This window comes from Carettochelys insculpta, chromosome 4, assembly GCF_033958435.1.
Source record: "Carettochelys insculpta isolate YL-2023 chromosome 4, ASM3395843v1, whole genome shotgun sequence".
Lineage (NCBI taxonomy): Eukaryota > Metazoa > Chordata > Testudines > Carettochelyidae > Carettochelys > Carettochelys insculpta.
The window spans coordinates 75,736,481-75,752,455 of NC_134140.1; the positions used below are offsets into that span (position 1 = coordinate 75,736,481).

General features: G+C 44.4%; 1 protein-coding gene across 2 annotated transcripts in view; it reads left to right on the forward strand.

Moving 5' to 3' along the window:
* FSTL5 (follistatin like 5) overlaps nt 1–15,975 on the forward strand; it is a 655,002-nt gene that overhangs the window by 571,543 nt on the left and 67,484 nt on the right. For both annotated transcript variants that reach the window (XM_074991879.1, XM_074991878.1), the window contains 2 exons: nt 3,747–3,896; nt 15,183–15,290. In XM_074991879.1, coding sequence (XP_074847980.1) covers nt 3,747–3,896; nt 15,183–15,290 — 258 coding nt within the window. The remainder of the gene's footprint in view (nt 1–3,746; nt 3,897–15,182; nt 15,291–15,975) is intronic.

Consider the following 15,975-nt stretch of genomic DNA (forward strand, 5'->3'; position numbering starts at 1 on the left):
CACAGCAGCCTGAACCTCCCCACCCTCCCCGTGGACCCAACCTGCCGCAGCCTTAACCTCCCCCTGCCTGCCCCATAGCTCCACCCCACCACCAGATTTTAACCCTCCCTCACGCTCATGGCCCCAAACTGCCCCTCAGCCTTTAATGTTCCCCAACCCCCCCCAAAACCCAAGGTTCACTTACCTCTCAGAAGCAGCGCCACATGCTGGCACTCCTTTGCTGAGTTACGAGCACTTGGAATGAATCAGAGAATTTTACATGTATTTTGATGGGAATTTAGTGTCCCTCTTACAAGTTTTCACATATGAGCAGAAATCTGGGACCCAGTTGTGCTCATATAGCAAGGAATGAGTGTATTTTAGTTCCATTTATTAAAAAAAATATTTCTGGGCACTCTAGGGCTGTGGCCACATTAGCCCCTCCTTTTGCAGGGGCTATGATAATGTGGCACTTTGGCAGATGCTAATGAGGTGTCGCCTTGAATATGCAGCACCTCATTAGCATAATGGCAGCCACATGCATTTTGAAAGTGCTGCTTTTGAAAAGCATGCCGCCCATGTAGCCAGGAGCCTTTAGAAATGACCACCTGATTTTGAAAGCTCCTTCTTCCCTAAACCAAATGGGAATAAAGGGCTTTTGAAATCAGGGTGTCATTTCAAAAGGCCCCTGGCTACACAAGTGGTGCACATTTCAAAACTGGCAGTTTCAAAATGCATGTGAAGGCCACTGTGCTAACAAGGTGCTGCATATTCATGGCAGAACCTCATTAGCATCTGTCAAAGTGCCACATTGCCATAGCCCCTCTGGAAGGTGGGGCTAGTGTGACCATAGCTTAGAAGTGCTCAAAAAGCAGGGACTGGATAAGTGGGGAAGTAAGTGGGGAAATGTTTCATTTGGGAAAACAAAACCATATATTAGATAGGAGAATTTGCAGATGGTAATGTTTTTATTCCACAGGTTGAGGCTCTGAAGTCTGGGAGTCTCTTATCCAGCATCATCCATGGTCTGGCAGATAGCCCCTGTGGCTGGGAGGAGTGTGGGAGGGGTCCTAGACTCACAGGCTTGTGACAAGGGGCCCAGCAGTGGCCAGGGAACCTCATCCCCAAAGCAGCAGTGGGGAAGTCTCGCCTCAGGAATGGTGGCCAGGTCTGGGAAGCTGGTGGCCTGGACCATGGATGGTGGCTCCCAATGGACAGTGACAGGGGCCAGGAAGCCACAGCCTAGGAAAGCTGCATCCAGGGCCATGAAGCCGCTGCCTGGAAAAGTCATGGCTGGGACTGGAGCAGCTGGCCAGCGCTGAGGAGCTATGGCTGAGGAGCTACTGGAAAGCTGAGTCTCAGGGAAGCTGTAGCTGAGGCTGGGAAACCACAACCCAAGAAAGCCACAGCTTGGGTTGGGGAGAGGGTGGACAGGAAGCCATGGCTGGAGCCAGCAACTGGAAGCTGAGACAGCATTTGTTTTACATTTGTGGGATGTGTTGCAGGATAGAAAAGAAATGCTTCTGAATATTCCGTATCTTCACATAAGTTTCATTTAACTGCTCTTTTTTTAAAAAAATAGCTTTTGAAATTTGTCTCATGGGGCTCATGATGTTTTGCTTCATTTTCACATGGAGATACATTTTTCAAATTCCAAATGTGTGCATCCATAATTTGCCCACTGCACTGAGATGTAAGACATTTTTGAAGTCATGGAGAAGAAAATGAAAAAAATGTAATTGAATGGATCCCCATCAGCGGAACCAGTATTTAAAACACACCCCTGAAATCACCAGGCAGAGACACTGCAGTGAATATTCTGGGCCCCAATTCAGAAAAGATGCTTAAATATATGCATGCACATAAGTATTTCCACAACAGAAACAATAGGAATGCTTTTCTGAATCCATTCCCCAGATTGTCTTGCTCCATGCCATTCCACCCCTCTCACTTCCCATCAGCATCTCTCCGACTTGCTCCATTCAGTCTTCAAAACCCCTGCATATAAAACTCATATGACAGCTCTGGCCAATCTCGTTTCATCAATGTATAGAAATGTGCTGGTAAGCACCAGTTTTTAGCTTGAACAATGAAATCTTTTTTAAGGTCCTGATTCAGGAGAGCTTCTGTGTTTTGGATAGCAACTCGAGAGAGTAACATGAGAAGTTGTATCAGAAGCTGCGTGCCAACTCGAGAGAGTAACATGAGGAGCAGTGGTACCAGTGGATTCACTAGGGATTAATTTATGAGTATGCCTATAAGCTTTCTTAAATCAGAGTCCAAATGATTCTTTTAGTATTGTCTAATCTGTTCATATGAATATATTTTAAATTTAAAAATCTTTTGAAAATGGTCAAATAACAGTAATCACTTGTTAAAAAAATAAACAGGTACCTGAGGTGAGAAACATGTGAAATCGTAGTACTACCAATAGCAGCTCTTGGCTGTGGTAGATATCTGAAAAGACAGCTAAAAATGCGGCATGGCAGCCAAAAAGCTAATGTTGTTTTGGGCTCAATGTACAGAAATACACAAGGAATATTATAATCATGCTATAACTTCAGCAATTCTGAGACCTTGGCTGTAATACAACATATAGCTGTAGGCGTCTCAGTGCCAAAATCATTCTGAGCACATGGGGGGAGTTCACAGAAGAGCATTGCTGATTAAGCGGGAAACCTGAAGGAGAGAAGAAAATTGAGAGTGATCCAAAAAATTTCGAAGCGCCACTAATGAATATGCATTTCAGCGCTTCATTAGTAAACTTCGAAATGGCCATTTGCATGGCCATTTCGAAGTTTGGGGCACGTGTAGACGTAGCCATAGTGTTTGTTCCCGCTTTTACTCATTTCAAGGGAGCTTTATGCTTGGAAGCAAAATTCTTGTTTAAGATCTCATTGATTCTTGCTGCTTTTTCTTTCTTGAAATAATCACTTCCAACACAGTATAATAATTTCTACAGCAACCATTTAGGATATATTCAACAGACAACTGTAGATGAGGAATGAATAAGCAGCAGATGAATGTTAAGGAAACAAAAATGTTGCTTTGATCAAACTGCCCATAGTAGTAAAAGTTGGGGAACTAATAAATATGACATACACCACACATTCCTAAACAAAATAATTTTCAAATACTTGTGAAAGCTTTAGAGTTCAGTGGAGATTTTTGTTATTCTGGTTTAAAGGTATTTATCCACATTGGCTTTAGTTACACTGACCCAAGCTGCCAGCAGCAGTATGCAAATAGGTGGTCTTGAAACTGCAAATGGGTGCTCATTTGCATATTTGCTCCCTGGCAGACACTGCTGCCTGCACAAAAAAAGCTGTGTAAATGTGGTTCTGCCGGCAGAATCCCACTTTTCTCAGCAGCCTCTTATGCCTGGAAAAAATCGGTCAGAAGAGGCTGTTGACAAAGTCGGGGATTCTCTGGCAGAACCACATTTAAATAGTTTTTTTTTTGTGCCAGCAGTAGCATCTGCTGGTGAGCAAATATGCAAATGAGCACTATTTGCATTTTTGAGACTGCCCATTTGCATCCTGCTGCCAGTGGTTCTGGTCATTGCAACCATAGCCGTTGGTTTTAATGCTAATAGTCTAAATCCTAACCTTTTATGTATTCCATGGATTAAATGCAATATTCCTTGTATTTGACAAAGGAGAAGATATGGTTAAAATAATAATCAATCATGACTAGCCTTTTGCATTGGTCGACTTTATCATTTTGATTTTAATTTTTCTTTCTTATTTATTTCCCTTGCATTATAGGATGAAGTTTGCCCCAAAGCTGAAAGAGATACTCTTCAGAGGTGTGTTTGGGCTTCTGCTGTCAATGTCAAAGACAAGTTCATATATGTAACTCAGCCTACTTTGGATAGAATTCTTATTGTTGATGTACAATCCCAAAAAGTTGTTCAGGTACGTATTTCTAGTTTTACAATCAATGCCAACTTTGGATGCAATATTTTAACACCTGCTTCTCTGCGTGGTTTTATATGGGCACATTTACTCTATTGCATCCTATCTCTGAAAAAAAAGTTATTGTATTGTTATTACAATTCACATGGAACACTATAAAAATTAAATGCTTTCCCCTTAAGCCACCTTTCTGTCCTCTCTGTTATGGGCTGCTAAGAAGGTAGGGAAGTGCCCAACATGACTTTGACACCCTGAGGGGTTTCTTCTCCATTTAGATTCAGAGTCCATCAGACCATTTTATGGTGCCACAGATGGATTCTAATGGAGGTGAGAATCCCTCCTTATTGTTCCACAATGTACAAGGTAATAAGGTGATTTAAAATATAGCTATTAGGCTCCGTAACATTACTCACATGCACAATTATACCAATGTCAGTAACTCAGTAGTTCTTAGTCATGTGAATCCTCCCATTTAAGTCAATCAAGAGGAGGATTCATATGAGTAAGGACAATATGACTCATCACTGTGGACCTGATCTTGCCCCCATTTGAGTTCAGAGAAAACTTTGTCATTTATGTTTAATGGCATCATGATCCAGACCTTTATCACCAGCTACATGAGGTGTTCAAATATAAAAAATATGCTTGGAGAATAACAGGATAAGCTTTCAAATTGTATCTCTAAAACATGAAAAGGGAACTTAAGTTATAAACTCTCATGTGTTTTAACAGTTCATAATAAGACAGGTACACAATTACAATTACAAAAGACACAATTGCAATAGAATTATTTTTACTGTTCAGTTTTGATAATACCCCTACAAACATATTATATTCATTTTTTCATTTTTAGCCCAATATGATGATGCACAGTGGAATATATTATGCCATACAATGTTTAGGTTTTCTGACTGTTGGCATTTGACCAAGAAGATCTGCTTTATTTTTTTTTTCGAGCTGAAGCACAGGTCAACCAATTACAGGCATTCCGTTTGGAACTGTCAACTGTCTTTTGCCAGCAAAGGAATTTTCTAATTATAGCCCATTTCAGAACATGTAAAATCACCTTTAAATGTATTTTAAAAGTAGAGCTCTGCACTTTCTAAAATAAATGTAATGCTATTGCAAGCAGCTATGAAGCTGGTTCATGAACAAGCTTAATAACCTAACAATTCACCTGTCATCCTCCAGGAAAAAGTCAGCTATTGCAAAATGATGCTTTCCAACATCAAAGTCCATGTTCTCATTCAAATTGCAATCACACAAGTGTTTTTAATGTCCACAAGATTTTATGTAAAATGATGTAATATTCAGGCATAGCAACTTTTTAACAACATACACATTTGATTTTAATAGCATTTTAGGCTTCTAAGAAAAATATTCAAATATATCTGAAGTTTTTAAATTAAGATATACATCTTAAAATTCAACAGAAAACATTGTTAAACTACTCTGAATTTAAAAAAAAACAATAATAACAAAAGTCTTCTTCTGGATCCAACTCTTAGTTCCCCTCCAAAATTCCCCTGTGCTGAGAGGAAGACGAAAGTGGATGGGGAACAGAGCTATGCTGGACTGCATCAGGATTTAAGCCATCACCTTAATATGGGAGGTACAATTCACTTCCCACTAGTCCTGGTTTACCCTTTTGCCAGTGGCAAAATGACTTCCGCAGAAGATCTCTGTTTTTGTGTGCATGCACGCATACACACATACACACAATGAATAGCAAGGAACATTCCAATGGTAGAGGTGAGATAGATTCGTATCAAGCAAAATATCAAGTGGTAATACTACGGGACACCAACTTGGGAAATTATGGAAGTGACTTCTGTTTTGTACTTTGCCTTTGTACAGGAATATAAGCCCCTGAATTAATTATACAAGGAGACTTATGTTAGTGAAAATGCTCATGCATTTGCATCAAAGAAACTTGAAAATACTTAATTCAGACACATATAATAAAAGATAGTCCTCAAAGGCGTTATAGAAAAGTGAGATATTAGGATCAGAATAACTGATGGGCTGGAGAATGAACTAAAAAGAAGTCACTCTCTCTATAGTATCAGAGAGTTAGCCATGTTAGCCTGTATCTTAGAGGACAACAAGAAGTAGGGCTTTTTCTGAACTCATCTGACTTTCCTGGTAACATGGGATATGCTTAGGCAATCAGGGACATTGCAAAAATACTATGGCTACGTCTCCACATGCCCTGCCCCTTCTTCCAGAAGGGGCATGGTAATGAGCAGCCTGGAAGATGTTAATGAGGTATGGATGTAAATTTCCTGAGCCTCATTAGAATATGGCCACGTGATTTGGAGTCTGGAAGCTCTTCTGGATTCCAAAAGAGATGTGTAGATGCGCGGCCTGTGGCGATCTTCTAGAATCCTCTAGAATCTGTGGAGATCTTCCTTTTGAGGAAGAGGGGACTTCTGGAAGGAGGGTCCTTCCAGAATCCCCACAGGCCACACGTCTACATGTCTGTTTTGGAACCTGGAAGAGCTGCTTCTGGACTCCAAATCACATGGCCATGTTCTAATGAGGTGTGGGATATTTACATGTGCATCTCATTAGAATCTTCCAGGCTGTGGGGCATTTAGAGATGCAGCCCATGGGAATTGCCTTATATGACTGGCTGCTGCTAATGAAGCATATACTGCATAGACTGCAACCTGAAAAAACTCTGAATGTTTCAGTAGACAAGGGGAAAAAAGTCCATAAAAATTTCTCCACATACCACATGAAATACTTTGCTCAGCATTGCTGGTATTACCTAAGAAACAGTCCTGTTCTCCTTATCTTTTAATAGGACATCAACTTTCATTTCACCGTCTTTTTCCCCTAAGAATCAATATTTTTTTTCCTTAAAGGTAGGTCTAGAAATATACACTATAAATGGGAGAAAACGAAAACAGGGAGTTTAACTTCTTAGTTATGCCAGTTGTTTGAAAAGTATTTATTTTTGCCATTTTTATTAATACAATTTCCTAGCACAGGGAATTGAAGAAAGTTGAAGTTTCTTAGAAAATACGATAGTAAGCTGTTTGTTAAGGTGCGTCTTAAGAGATTGCCTCCTTTATAAGTAAATAAGGTAAAACAAACAAAAAAACCCTCTATCTCCTCTCTATATAAATAAGTCCATGCCTCCTAAAATGCAAGCCACGTGGCCCAGTGGGTTAAAAACAGGATTGGATCTGCATGGAAGGGAACAGATTCTGAGGGGAAAAGAGGGTGAATGCCAGCAGAGGGAAAAGAATCCTCTTTTCTGAGTTTGCTGTCTCCCAGTGTCCAGCAAGAAGTAGACAGGAGCTGTGTGATGCTCTTCTCTCTCATGAATTTAAACCCTTATCTGTTTGGGAAGGAGGCAGGGAGCCTGTTCCTTTTCTAGTTGCCCTTCTTTTTAGTAACATGTTATTTAAATACTCAGCACATGTATTTTCAGGTTGTGTTATCACTTTAATTCATCAAGAGAAATCTGTGTATCTGCTCTGTGAAACTGAGTTTAAGATATTAAAAAAAATGTTCTGGTCCTTGTCAAAAGTGGGGAAAACAAAGAGAAGCCTAGATGCAATAACAAAAAGTAAATCTATCAAATTTATACTGAGAGGAGAATATAAGTCTGTTTTTCACGTTTTGTGCAGACATTTATGCTGCAGAATTGTGTTTTTTCCTATCTAAATCACTTGTTCCTGTTCTAGCTGTATTTTAGGATAATATACAAAAATAGAAATAGTGAAGATGATATGACTAATCCTATGTGTTAAAACTGTTTGCTGCAAACAGGCATCTGCTTAACTTTAAACAGAAATGAGTCCTTTGACTTTAGTTGGGCTATTCACGTGCATAAAATTATGTATCAATAGAGTATGGGCAATTCCTTTTTCAATTGTCTTTGCTGTTTGTCCTATGCCTGGCACAATGGGGCCTCAGGACTGGGAACATGAAGGAGTAAAGAAATGGAATCATTCACATGTAACCATAAATGTCATTCAGAGCTTTCCTTTGAAGTAGCTAACTATATTAAAAAATATACAGGATTACCCTACCTATTGTTTTTAAGGTAAATAACACAGCTGTCACCGTTTTGTAAAGTGCATATGACTTTTAACATGGGTTATCTTACTGCTTAACAAAGAGGCCTAGTAAACAACTGGCATTGTTTTGTATGTTCAGAAGGAAAACCAAGGTTCTGCTTAGATGAAGCAGAGGTTTGTTCTTACACCTCACGAGTACATTTAAGTATCGTCGGCAGTCTCATCCAGCCATTAGTGCATTATCTTGAGGATAGACATCATTAGTTTAAATTAGGTTCACTTAATTAGCCAGCTGGTACTCTCCTTGACAAACTGATAAACAAGCTGTGCTCTACAGTTCCGTAATGGGAAGACCAAAAAAAAAAGACTGCCGTATTTTATTTTTTCTACTTTGATGACCAAAATAGAAAAATTATTCCCGCACTTGTTTTTCTTCACTCATAATACAAAGTGTCACTTAATTACATATGTTTTCACCTGTGTGATTTTGTTAACAAGCCATTGCCAAGAAAGGGAAAAAGAACATGGCAGATTTCTTAAATAACTTGTTGGGCTGAACAGACACAAGAAAAAAATATATATATATTGATTTAGCATTGTGGTATTGAACTCTATGATCTTTAGGACTTGATCACAAAGCTACAAAAAGTGGGGAATGTTATTCTGATCTCACACTGGTATAACGGTAATTCCAACAGAATAATTTGCTTGATTTGGGACAATGTTAAAGAAATTAGATTGAGTTGAATACATTTTAGTTGAGTCAGCTGAATACACGTTTATAAGGGTTCCATAGACTTGAAATTACATTGCATTGGCATAGTGACTTTGCATCTTAACACACTTTTTCCAGCTTAGTGAAGTTTCTATTGTAATATCATAATAAAGAGTTCACATTAAATGCTTGTCTATACCGCAATCAAAGATTTGACTGTAGCTTTGGTAGGCATACCTGCACAAGGTTTAATCCAGCTAGTGTGGTTAAAAATAGTAATGAAAATCAGGCAAACAAGCCTTAGGACAAACTGTACTGTCACATGTGAAACCGTAGTCTGGTCCAAGATTCATAATGCTGTATTTTCACTGTTACTTTCAACCATGCTAGCTAGATTAAAGCTAATGGAGGTATGCCTTCCTGAACCGCAGCTGCATTTTTGAGTGCTGTATCGATGTACCCTATATTACCTCAGAAGTATAAAATATAGATAGGGCCAACTGTTTGTTTTTAAAACCAGCTTATTTTACTTTTATTTTTCAAGATAAGTTCTTAACCTCTTCTGGGTATCATTGTGCATGATGTCACATGGTAGCTTTCATCAAATTGAGCTATTGCAGCTACCGAAAATGTAGGTAGAACCCAAACCAGAACATAACTGTCTCCTACACACATGGTTTTCCCATAAATACCTCTGAACCAATATTGTCCTATCCAACTGAAAGTATAACACAGTAAGATTTTCACTTTGAAGAAGTGAAGTCAGATATTACCAATTTTAGACAATTCTGCCTCTATTGTGAATACTGTTAAGGATTAGTGAGATATACTGAACATATTAGCTGTGTCTAAACTACTAAGTTTTGTTGACAGAAAGGCCTTCTGTTGACAAAACTAGGGAGCGTCCACACTACAAGGCTGGGTCTACACGTACCCCTTCCTTTCGAAAGGGGCATGTTAATGAGCAGGTTTGAAAGATGCTAATGAGGCACTGCAATGAATATGGAGTGCCTCATTAGCATAATGGTGGCTGTGGCAATTTGAAAGTGCGGCTTGTCGAATCGCACACCGCCCGTGGAGAAGGGACCTTCCGAAAGGACCCCCACATTTTCAAAAGCCCTTCTTCCTATCTGTGATTGGAAGAAGGGCTTTCAAAAACTGGGGCAGGTCCTTTCAGAAGGGTCCGTCTCCATGGGCAGCACGGGATTTTAAAAGCCGCACTTTAAAATTGCCGCAGCTGCCATTATGCTAGTGAGGTGCTGCATATTCATTGCAGTGCCTAATTAGCATATTTTGAACCTGCTCATTAACATCCCCCTTTCGAAAGGAAGGGGCACCTGTAGACCCAGGGCCAATGTTTTCTATCTAGAATCTGTTGACAGAACACAGCAGTTTTGCCAGCATAGTTCTGTCTTGAAAGTTTGAGGCACAGCACCTCTGTAGACAGATTCTGTCAAGAGAATAGCAGTGTAGACGCTCTTCTCTCGCAGAGGAGTCCTCCATGGCATCAGCCACCTGGGTCCTGGAGATGCTCTCTTCATCACAGGCACAGCTCTATACTCTGCTCCACCAGCCAGTCTTAAAGGGACAGCAGCCCTGGAAACCCCATACCAGGAAGTAGGAAGCGTGTGAACTGCCCAGCCAGCAAGTGTTTGCAGCCTGCCCACAGCCATGCCCTGCAGCCACTCCAAAGTGATGGCAGCAGCCCAATCCACCAGTAAACAGGGAGAGGAGCTCCAGGATTCACTCCCAGCCAGGAGGTGGTGTGCCCCATCCTGGACAGACCCCAAGATCTGAGACCTCATCAGCCTGTGGACAGAGGACACAGTGGTGCTGGACCCGGCAGCAAAAAGGCAGAATGCCCTGGGCGACAGCCAGGTTGCAAGAGCCCTGGCTGACCAGGGACACCCTGCCCAGACCATGGAGAAGGTCCAGGCAAAAATCAAAGAACTATATAGCCAGGCTTGGGACGACGCCCACCACTCAGGGGCATGATGGCCCTGCTGTCCCTATTAGAGGGCGCTCCACAAGCTCCTTTGGGTGGAGGGCACTTCCCACCACCCACATGAACTTCCTGCACACCTCTGGAGAGGTCTCCCCCATGGAGCTAGAGGCCCACCCAGAGGAGCAGCAGCCCAAGGATGAGGGTGACACCACCTCCTGGGCCAGCAATGGGACCCTGGCCATCAGCCTGGAGTTGGGTCCCTTCTCCGGCCAGGAGACCTCCAATACCTCACTGGACCTTTTTGAGGTTCCTGCTGGTGAGCACCCCACAGGGCACACACCCCAAAGCCCGGGGGAGGGTGGGCAAGGGTTAGGCATTCCACGATCCCCACTGGGCTAGCTCAGGCAGGATCTCACCCTGTGAACCCAGCACCTCCACATGTGCTCAAAGCACCATGGTCCACTTGGTCTGACCATGCAGCTGCAGGCCATAGGCATCAACCTGCTTTCAGCCCCAGGGGAGGCTGGCAGAGCCACAGGGCCCTGGGTGGGGGGGTCCTGCCTGCCCCAACAGAGCTGTGGGTGGGACAGCCACAGGGGCAAGGGCCCAACCCTAGACATATCCCCAGGGACCATGACCCTCCACTTACAGGCATGTCTGCAGGACACAGGTAGCACCCACACCCATGGACAGTGCCCCGAGCCACATGCTTGGGAGAGGTGGGGTGTGAAAGGGCCCCAGGAGCCATGTGGAGGGAAGGATTTACCATTTTGCCTCCTTGTTGCCACTCCAGATGGACTGTTGGTGGGCCAGGCTGGCCCCACCTCTTTACCAGGGCCAGCCAGCCCATGGGAGGAGCTGGAGCCAGAGCCAGAGTTGGGCACAGCCGCAGGACAACCAATGCTGGGGTGCAGTGCAGTGCCATGGTGGCGTGGGGGGCCCTATGCACGTAGGGCTCATCACTAGGTTGCAGAGGACCAGAGGGCCTTGGACAGGTCGCTGATGTTATGAAGTGGCGGCTGTGAGCTGACGAGGCATGGTGGGCAAGGGACCAGGAGTGGCAGGTGCAGGCATGGGACCAACTAATCTCCCACCTGGACAGCATCACTGGTGTCTGGCAGGACTAGCTGGCCCAGCCACCCATGCCTGCTGCCCCACTCCTCACTACTCCCCCTCTCCCTGCAACCCCCACTTGCCCTTCCCCAGCTGCCCCTGCTCCTCCTGCCCCAGCTGCCCCCACTCCCCCTGTCTCCAGCTGCCCATCCCCTAGCAAGTCTCCTCCAGCTGTCCTTACCCTTGCGCAATGGATCCTGTCCTCAACCAGTGCCTGCTCCCCAAGCCTCCCCACTCCCCCAGTTGCACACAACCCCCCAACCCCAAGCTCCCCACAGCAGGGCCTTACTCCACCATGGCCCCTTCCTGCCTACACCTCCCAATGCCACTGGCCTCTACCCAGCCCCAATGGGGACCCCGAACTCATGGCAGGAGGGGATCATGTGGCCTGGGGCCACTTAGAGGCCAGCTCCCCCACAGGGTCTTGGCTTACCACTCCGTGCCTAGACTAAGGCCTTTCCCACCCCCACCCCGCCTCCAAGCCCCAAACTCATTGTACATAGTTTATCCCCCACACACATTGTAAGTAGTTCTTTTTAGGGTTTTGGTTTTTGTTTGTTTGGTTTTTTTGCAGGCACATTTATGTGCTAAAAGTCAAGGTTTATTTGTTCACAACCCCCATGTCTCTAGTTATTAGGGAGGGGCTGTGGAGGGCTGGGAGGGGCCAGGGTGGGGATGGGGTTAGGCAGAGGGCCTGAAACCCCCACAGGGGGTGCCCTGGAGGAGGGAAGGGTTATAGGGAGAAGCAATTCCGCAGGGTCTCCTGGATACACAGCCCATCTTGGTGGACTTGACGAATGGGGCGGGGGAGGGTGTCAGGCTCCTCAGAGGCACAGCTGGTGGGCTCCCTGGTGGGAGCAAGGCCTCCCCCAGAAGATTGTGGAGGGCAAAGCAGGCCCCCACAACTTTGGATTCATTGCTGTATCCCACATCCAGGTGGGTGAGTAAGCACCATGGCCGAAGGTATGCTTCACAATCAAATGGGCCTGGTTGAGGCATGTGTTAAAAAGTTCCTGGGTGGAGGTCCAGGTGTCCAGTATAGGGCCGCATGAGCCATGGCATTAGGGGGTAGGCGGCATCCTCCACCATGTAAACAGGCATGTCCACATCCCCAAGGGCCAGCTCCTGGTGGGGGGTGAAGGTGTCCTCCTCCATCTTCCAGAAGAGGATGGAGTTCTTGAATACCCTCATATCGTGTGCTCGGCTGGCCCACCCAATGTACATATTGCTGAAGTGCCCACAGTGGTCCACCAGGGCATGCAGCACATTTAAGTGGTACACTTTCCTATTAATGAAACATGCCACATTGTAGTCCGGGGCATGGATGCGAATGTGAGTCGTGTCAATGGCCCTGAAGCAGTTGGGGAGCTTCCAGGCCTCAAATCTGGCCACCACAGCATTGACATTGTCCAGAGAGATGAGTCTTTGCAGCAGCTGGCAGTTGATGGCCCTCACAGCCTGCAGTGGGGAGGAGGTGGGGCACATGGGAGAGGGACTAGGTGGTCAGACCCTTAGCCCCTGGGTGTTCCCCAGCCCCTTTGGCCCACCCCACCCCTTCAGGTCCCCTCCTGGGAGGTCAACCTCCAAGCAGCAGGGCTGTGAGTGAGTGGGACAACACAGTGCCCTTGGGATGGGGCTTTCTCCCTTCCCAGTCCCCTCCTTGCACCTCCGCTCCTGCTCCCTGAGAGTTCCCTTAGGTGTGATCCCTCACCACCCTGGGCAGGGTCTGCAGCCTGGGAGCAGTTTACCTGCATGAAGACGCTGCCAGTGGTGAACCTCCGCACACTGAATTGGTTCCTGACAGATCAGTAGCTGTCAGGGGTTGCTAGCTTCCACAGGGTGATGACTACCCTGTTTTCCAGGGGGATGGTGAGGCAGAGGTGGGTGTCCTCCCTGCAGAGGATGAGGGCAAGCCAGGTGCATAGCTCCAGAGAGGTGTCCTTCTGCATGCAGAAATTCTGGAGCCAGCCCTGGTCATCCCACTCACCCATCACCAGTCTGAGGTGGTGGTATACTGCCAGACACACCTGCTGCCTTGGGGACATGGGCGCCATCACAGCAAGGCAGCAGTGACTATGGCTTACTCCTCACGGGAGGAGTCGGGCTCATCCCTCCTCTGGAGGAGGAGGAGGAGAAGGATGGCATGTATGGCATGCTGCAGAAACTGCAGCAGCCATGGGTGTGGCCAGAGCAAGCCCATGGGCTGCTCTGGTGGCATAGCTAAATGGAGAAGCCAAAGTGTCTATCAATAAGCCTGGAAACCCTGCACTAGCTTTGCTGTCCCTCCAAGAGGTATGCAAGCCTCAGCATGGGCAGGGAATGTGGCCCAGGGGAGGCCCTTTAGGGGCTGGTTGGGCTGTTGCACCAGGAGGGGCTTTGTGTTTGTGCAACCCTGACTTCCAGGTCATTGGAGCCCACTCTGTTGACAGAGCAGTCAGGGTGTGTGGATTCTCTCTTTCAACAGAAGGAGTTGACGGTGGGAGCCTGCATTAGGTGTGGATGTATTCTGTAGACAGGGATTCTGTCAGGAAATATCAGTTGACAGTGACATCTGTCGACAAAACTCTGTAGTGTAGACATAGCTATTGTGTAAAAAAAAAGATATGATATAGAATTACTTCAGTGAATTTAAAAAAAAAAAAGTAGTATCGACCTGCAACAGAAGTACCTAGTTAGGTAGAATAAACATATTCTTGTGGCAGTCATTTTTCTCAAGTATAGTAAATTAAATACCAACCATTAATCAAGTTGACTGTCTGAGGCTTGAATACATGTATCAGAATTGACTTTCATGCCTAGTGTAGCTAGAGGGTCTTCAGGCTCGCCCAGAAGTCTCTTACTGCACACAACAGTGTGGAGTACCAGGATCAATGGCCGAGGCCAGGGAGATTGCTGTGTCTTAACATACATGGCAAAATCAAACTCCAGCAGATAAGTGAATATTCACCCAAATAAAAGTACAAACTCTTTCTTTACTGATGGTGGCCTTGTCATTTAGATAACGCAGCTAGGACATAGATGCATTTCCTGTTGTGAGTGCTGATGTTTTAGTTAGAGTTTTCAAACTTTGATCAGGAGAAATAAACAATTTTTTTTTTTGCAAAATACATCAAAATGCCCTTCCTTTTTCAGTCCAATGAAAAGTCTTGCCCCTACTCATTAATGAGGTAAGGCACTTAAATAAACATTTGGCTTACCTGACACTTTTTGTCTTAAGCTCATTTTTCATTCCAGTATGGTATACAGTCACTTGCTGATTGAATACATATCTATGACACACTATGCAAATAATGAATAAAAGTTGGTATTTAAGCAGATGTACATTAGCTTCAAATTAATCAGACACCTGATTTTTATATCTGGTCTTACAGCAGCTGGAAATATCTCGCACAGCAATAATTTCTAACTTAGTTTTATATTATGTTTTTCTTCTGAAATCAAAAAGAGGATGTTTATCACTTCTTGTCTTCACACTACAGGCAGTAAGCACAGACCCTGTTCCAGTAAAATTACACTATGACAAATCACATGATCAGGTATGGGTGCTCAGCTGGGGAAACATGGAAAAGAATTCACCAACATTGCAGGTCAGTATATTTATATAAATCTTTACAGTAATGCTAATAATCAAGCTTAACAAATATTAGTGGGTAGTGCAGATCTTGCTGGAGACCTAGACACAGCTTGACATAAGAAGTAAAGAAAGTTTGTGGACCAAAGTAGGCCTTCTCAGAATAGTGACAGTAGGACTGTAGCTACACTACAGCTGAGATTGTCAGAGCAGAGATCGGTGCACCAGCGTTCAATTTAGTGGGTCTAGTGAAGACCTGCCAAATTAACTGCAGGTCACTCTCCCATCCATCGTGGTATTCTACCCTAGTTGAGAAGAGAAAGGTAAGTCAAAGGGAGTGTGTCTCCCATTGACCCTGTACAGTGTAGACCCCTAAGGTACTTCAACTATGTTATTCATGTAGCTGGATTTGCATAACTTATGTTGAGTTATTGTGGAAGTGTAGATGTAGCCTAGCTATTAGATAACTAAGGCTTTGTCTACACTATGCAGCTTTTAGCAACATGTTCATGTTGACACAGTTATGTTGCTTAAAGTCATGAAGAGTGGTTGTTGTTTGTTATCTCTTTTGCTGACAAAATACTTCCGCCCCAACAAGTGGTGTTCATGTTGTCCACACAGGAACGCTCCCACCAACAATGCACTGCTCATATTGGAAAGATTAAGGCAAAGATTATTTTTTAAATCAGTGCCTGTACAGA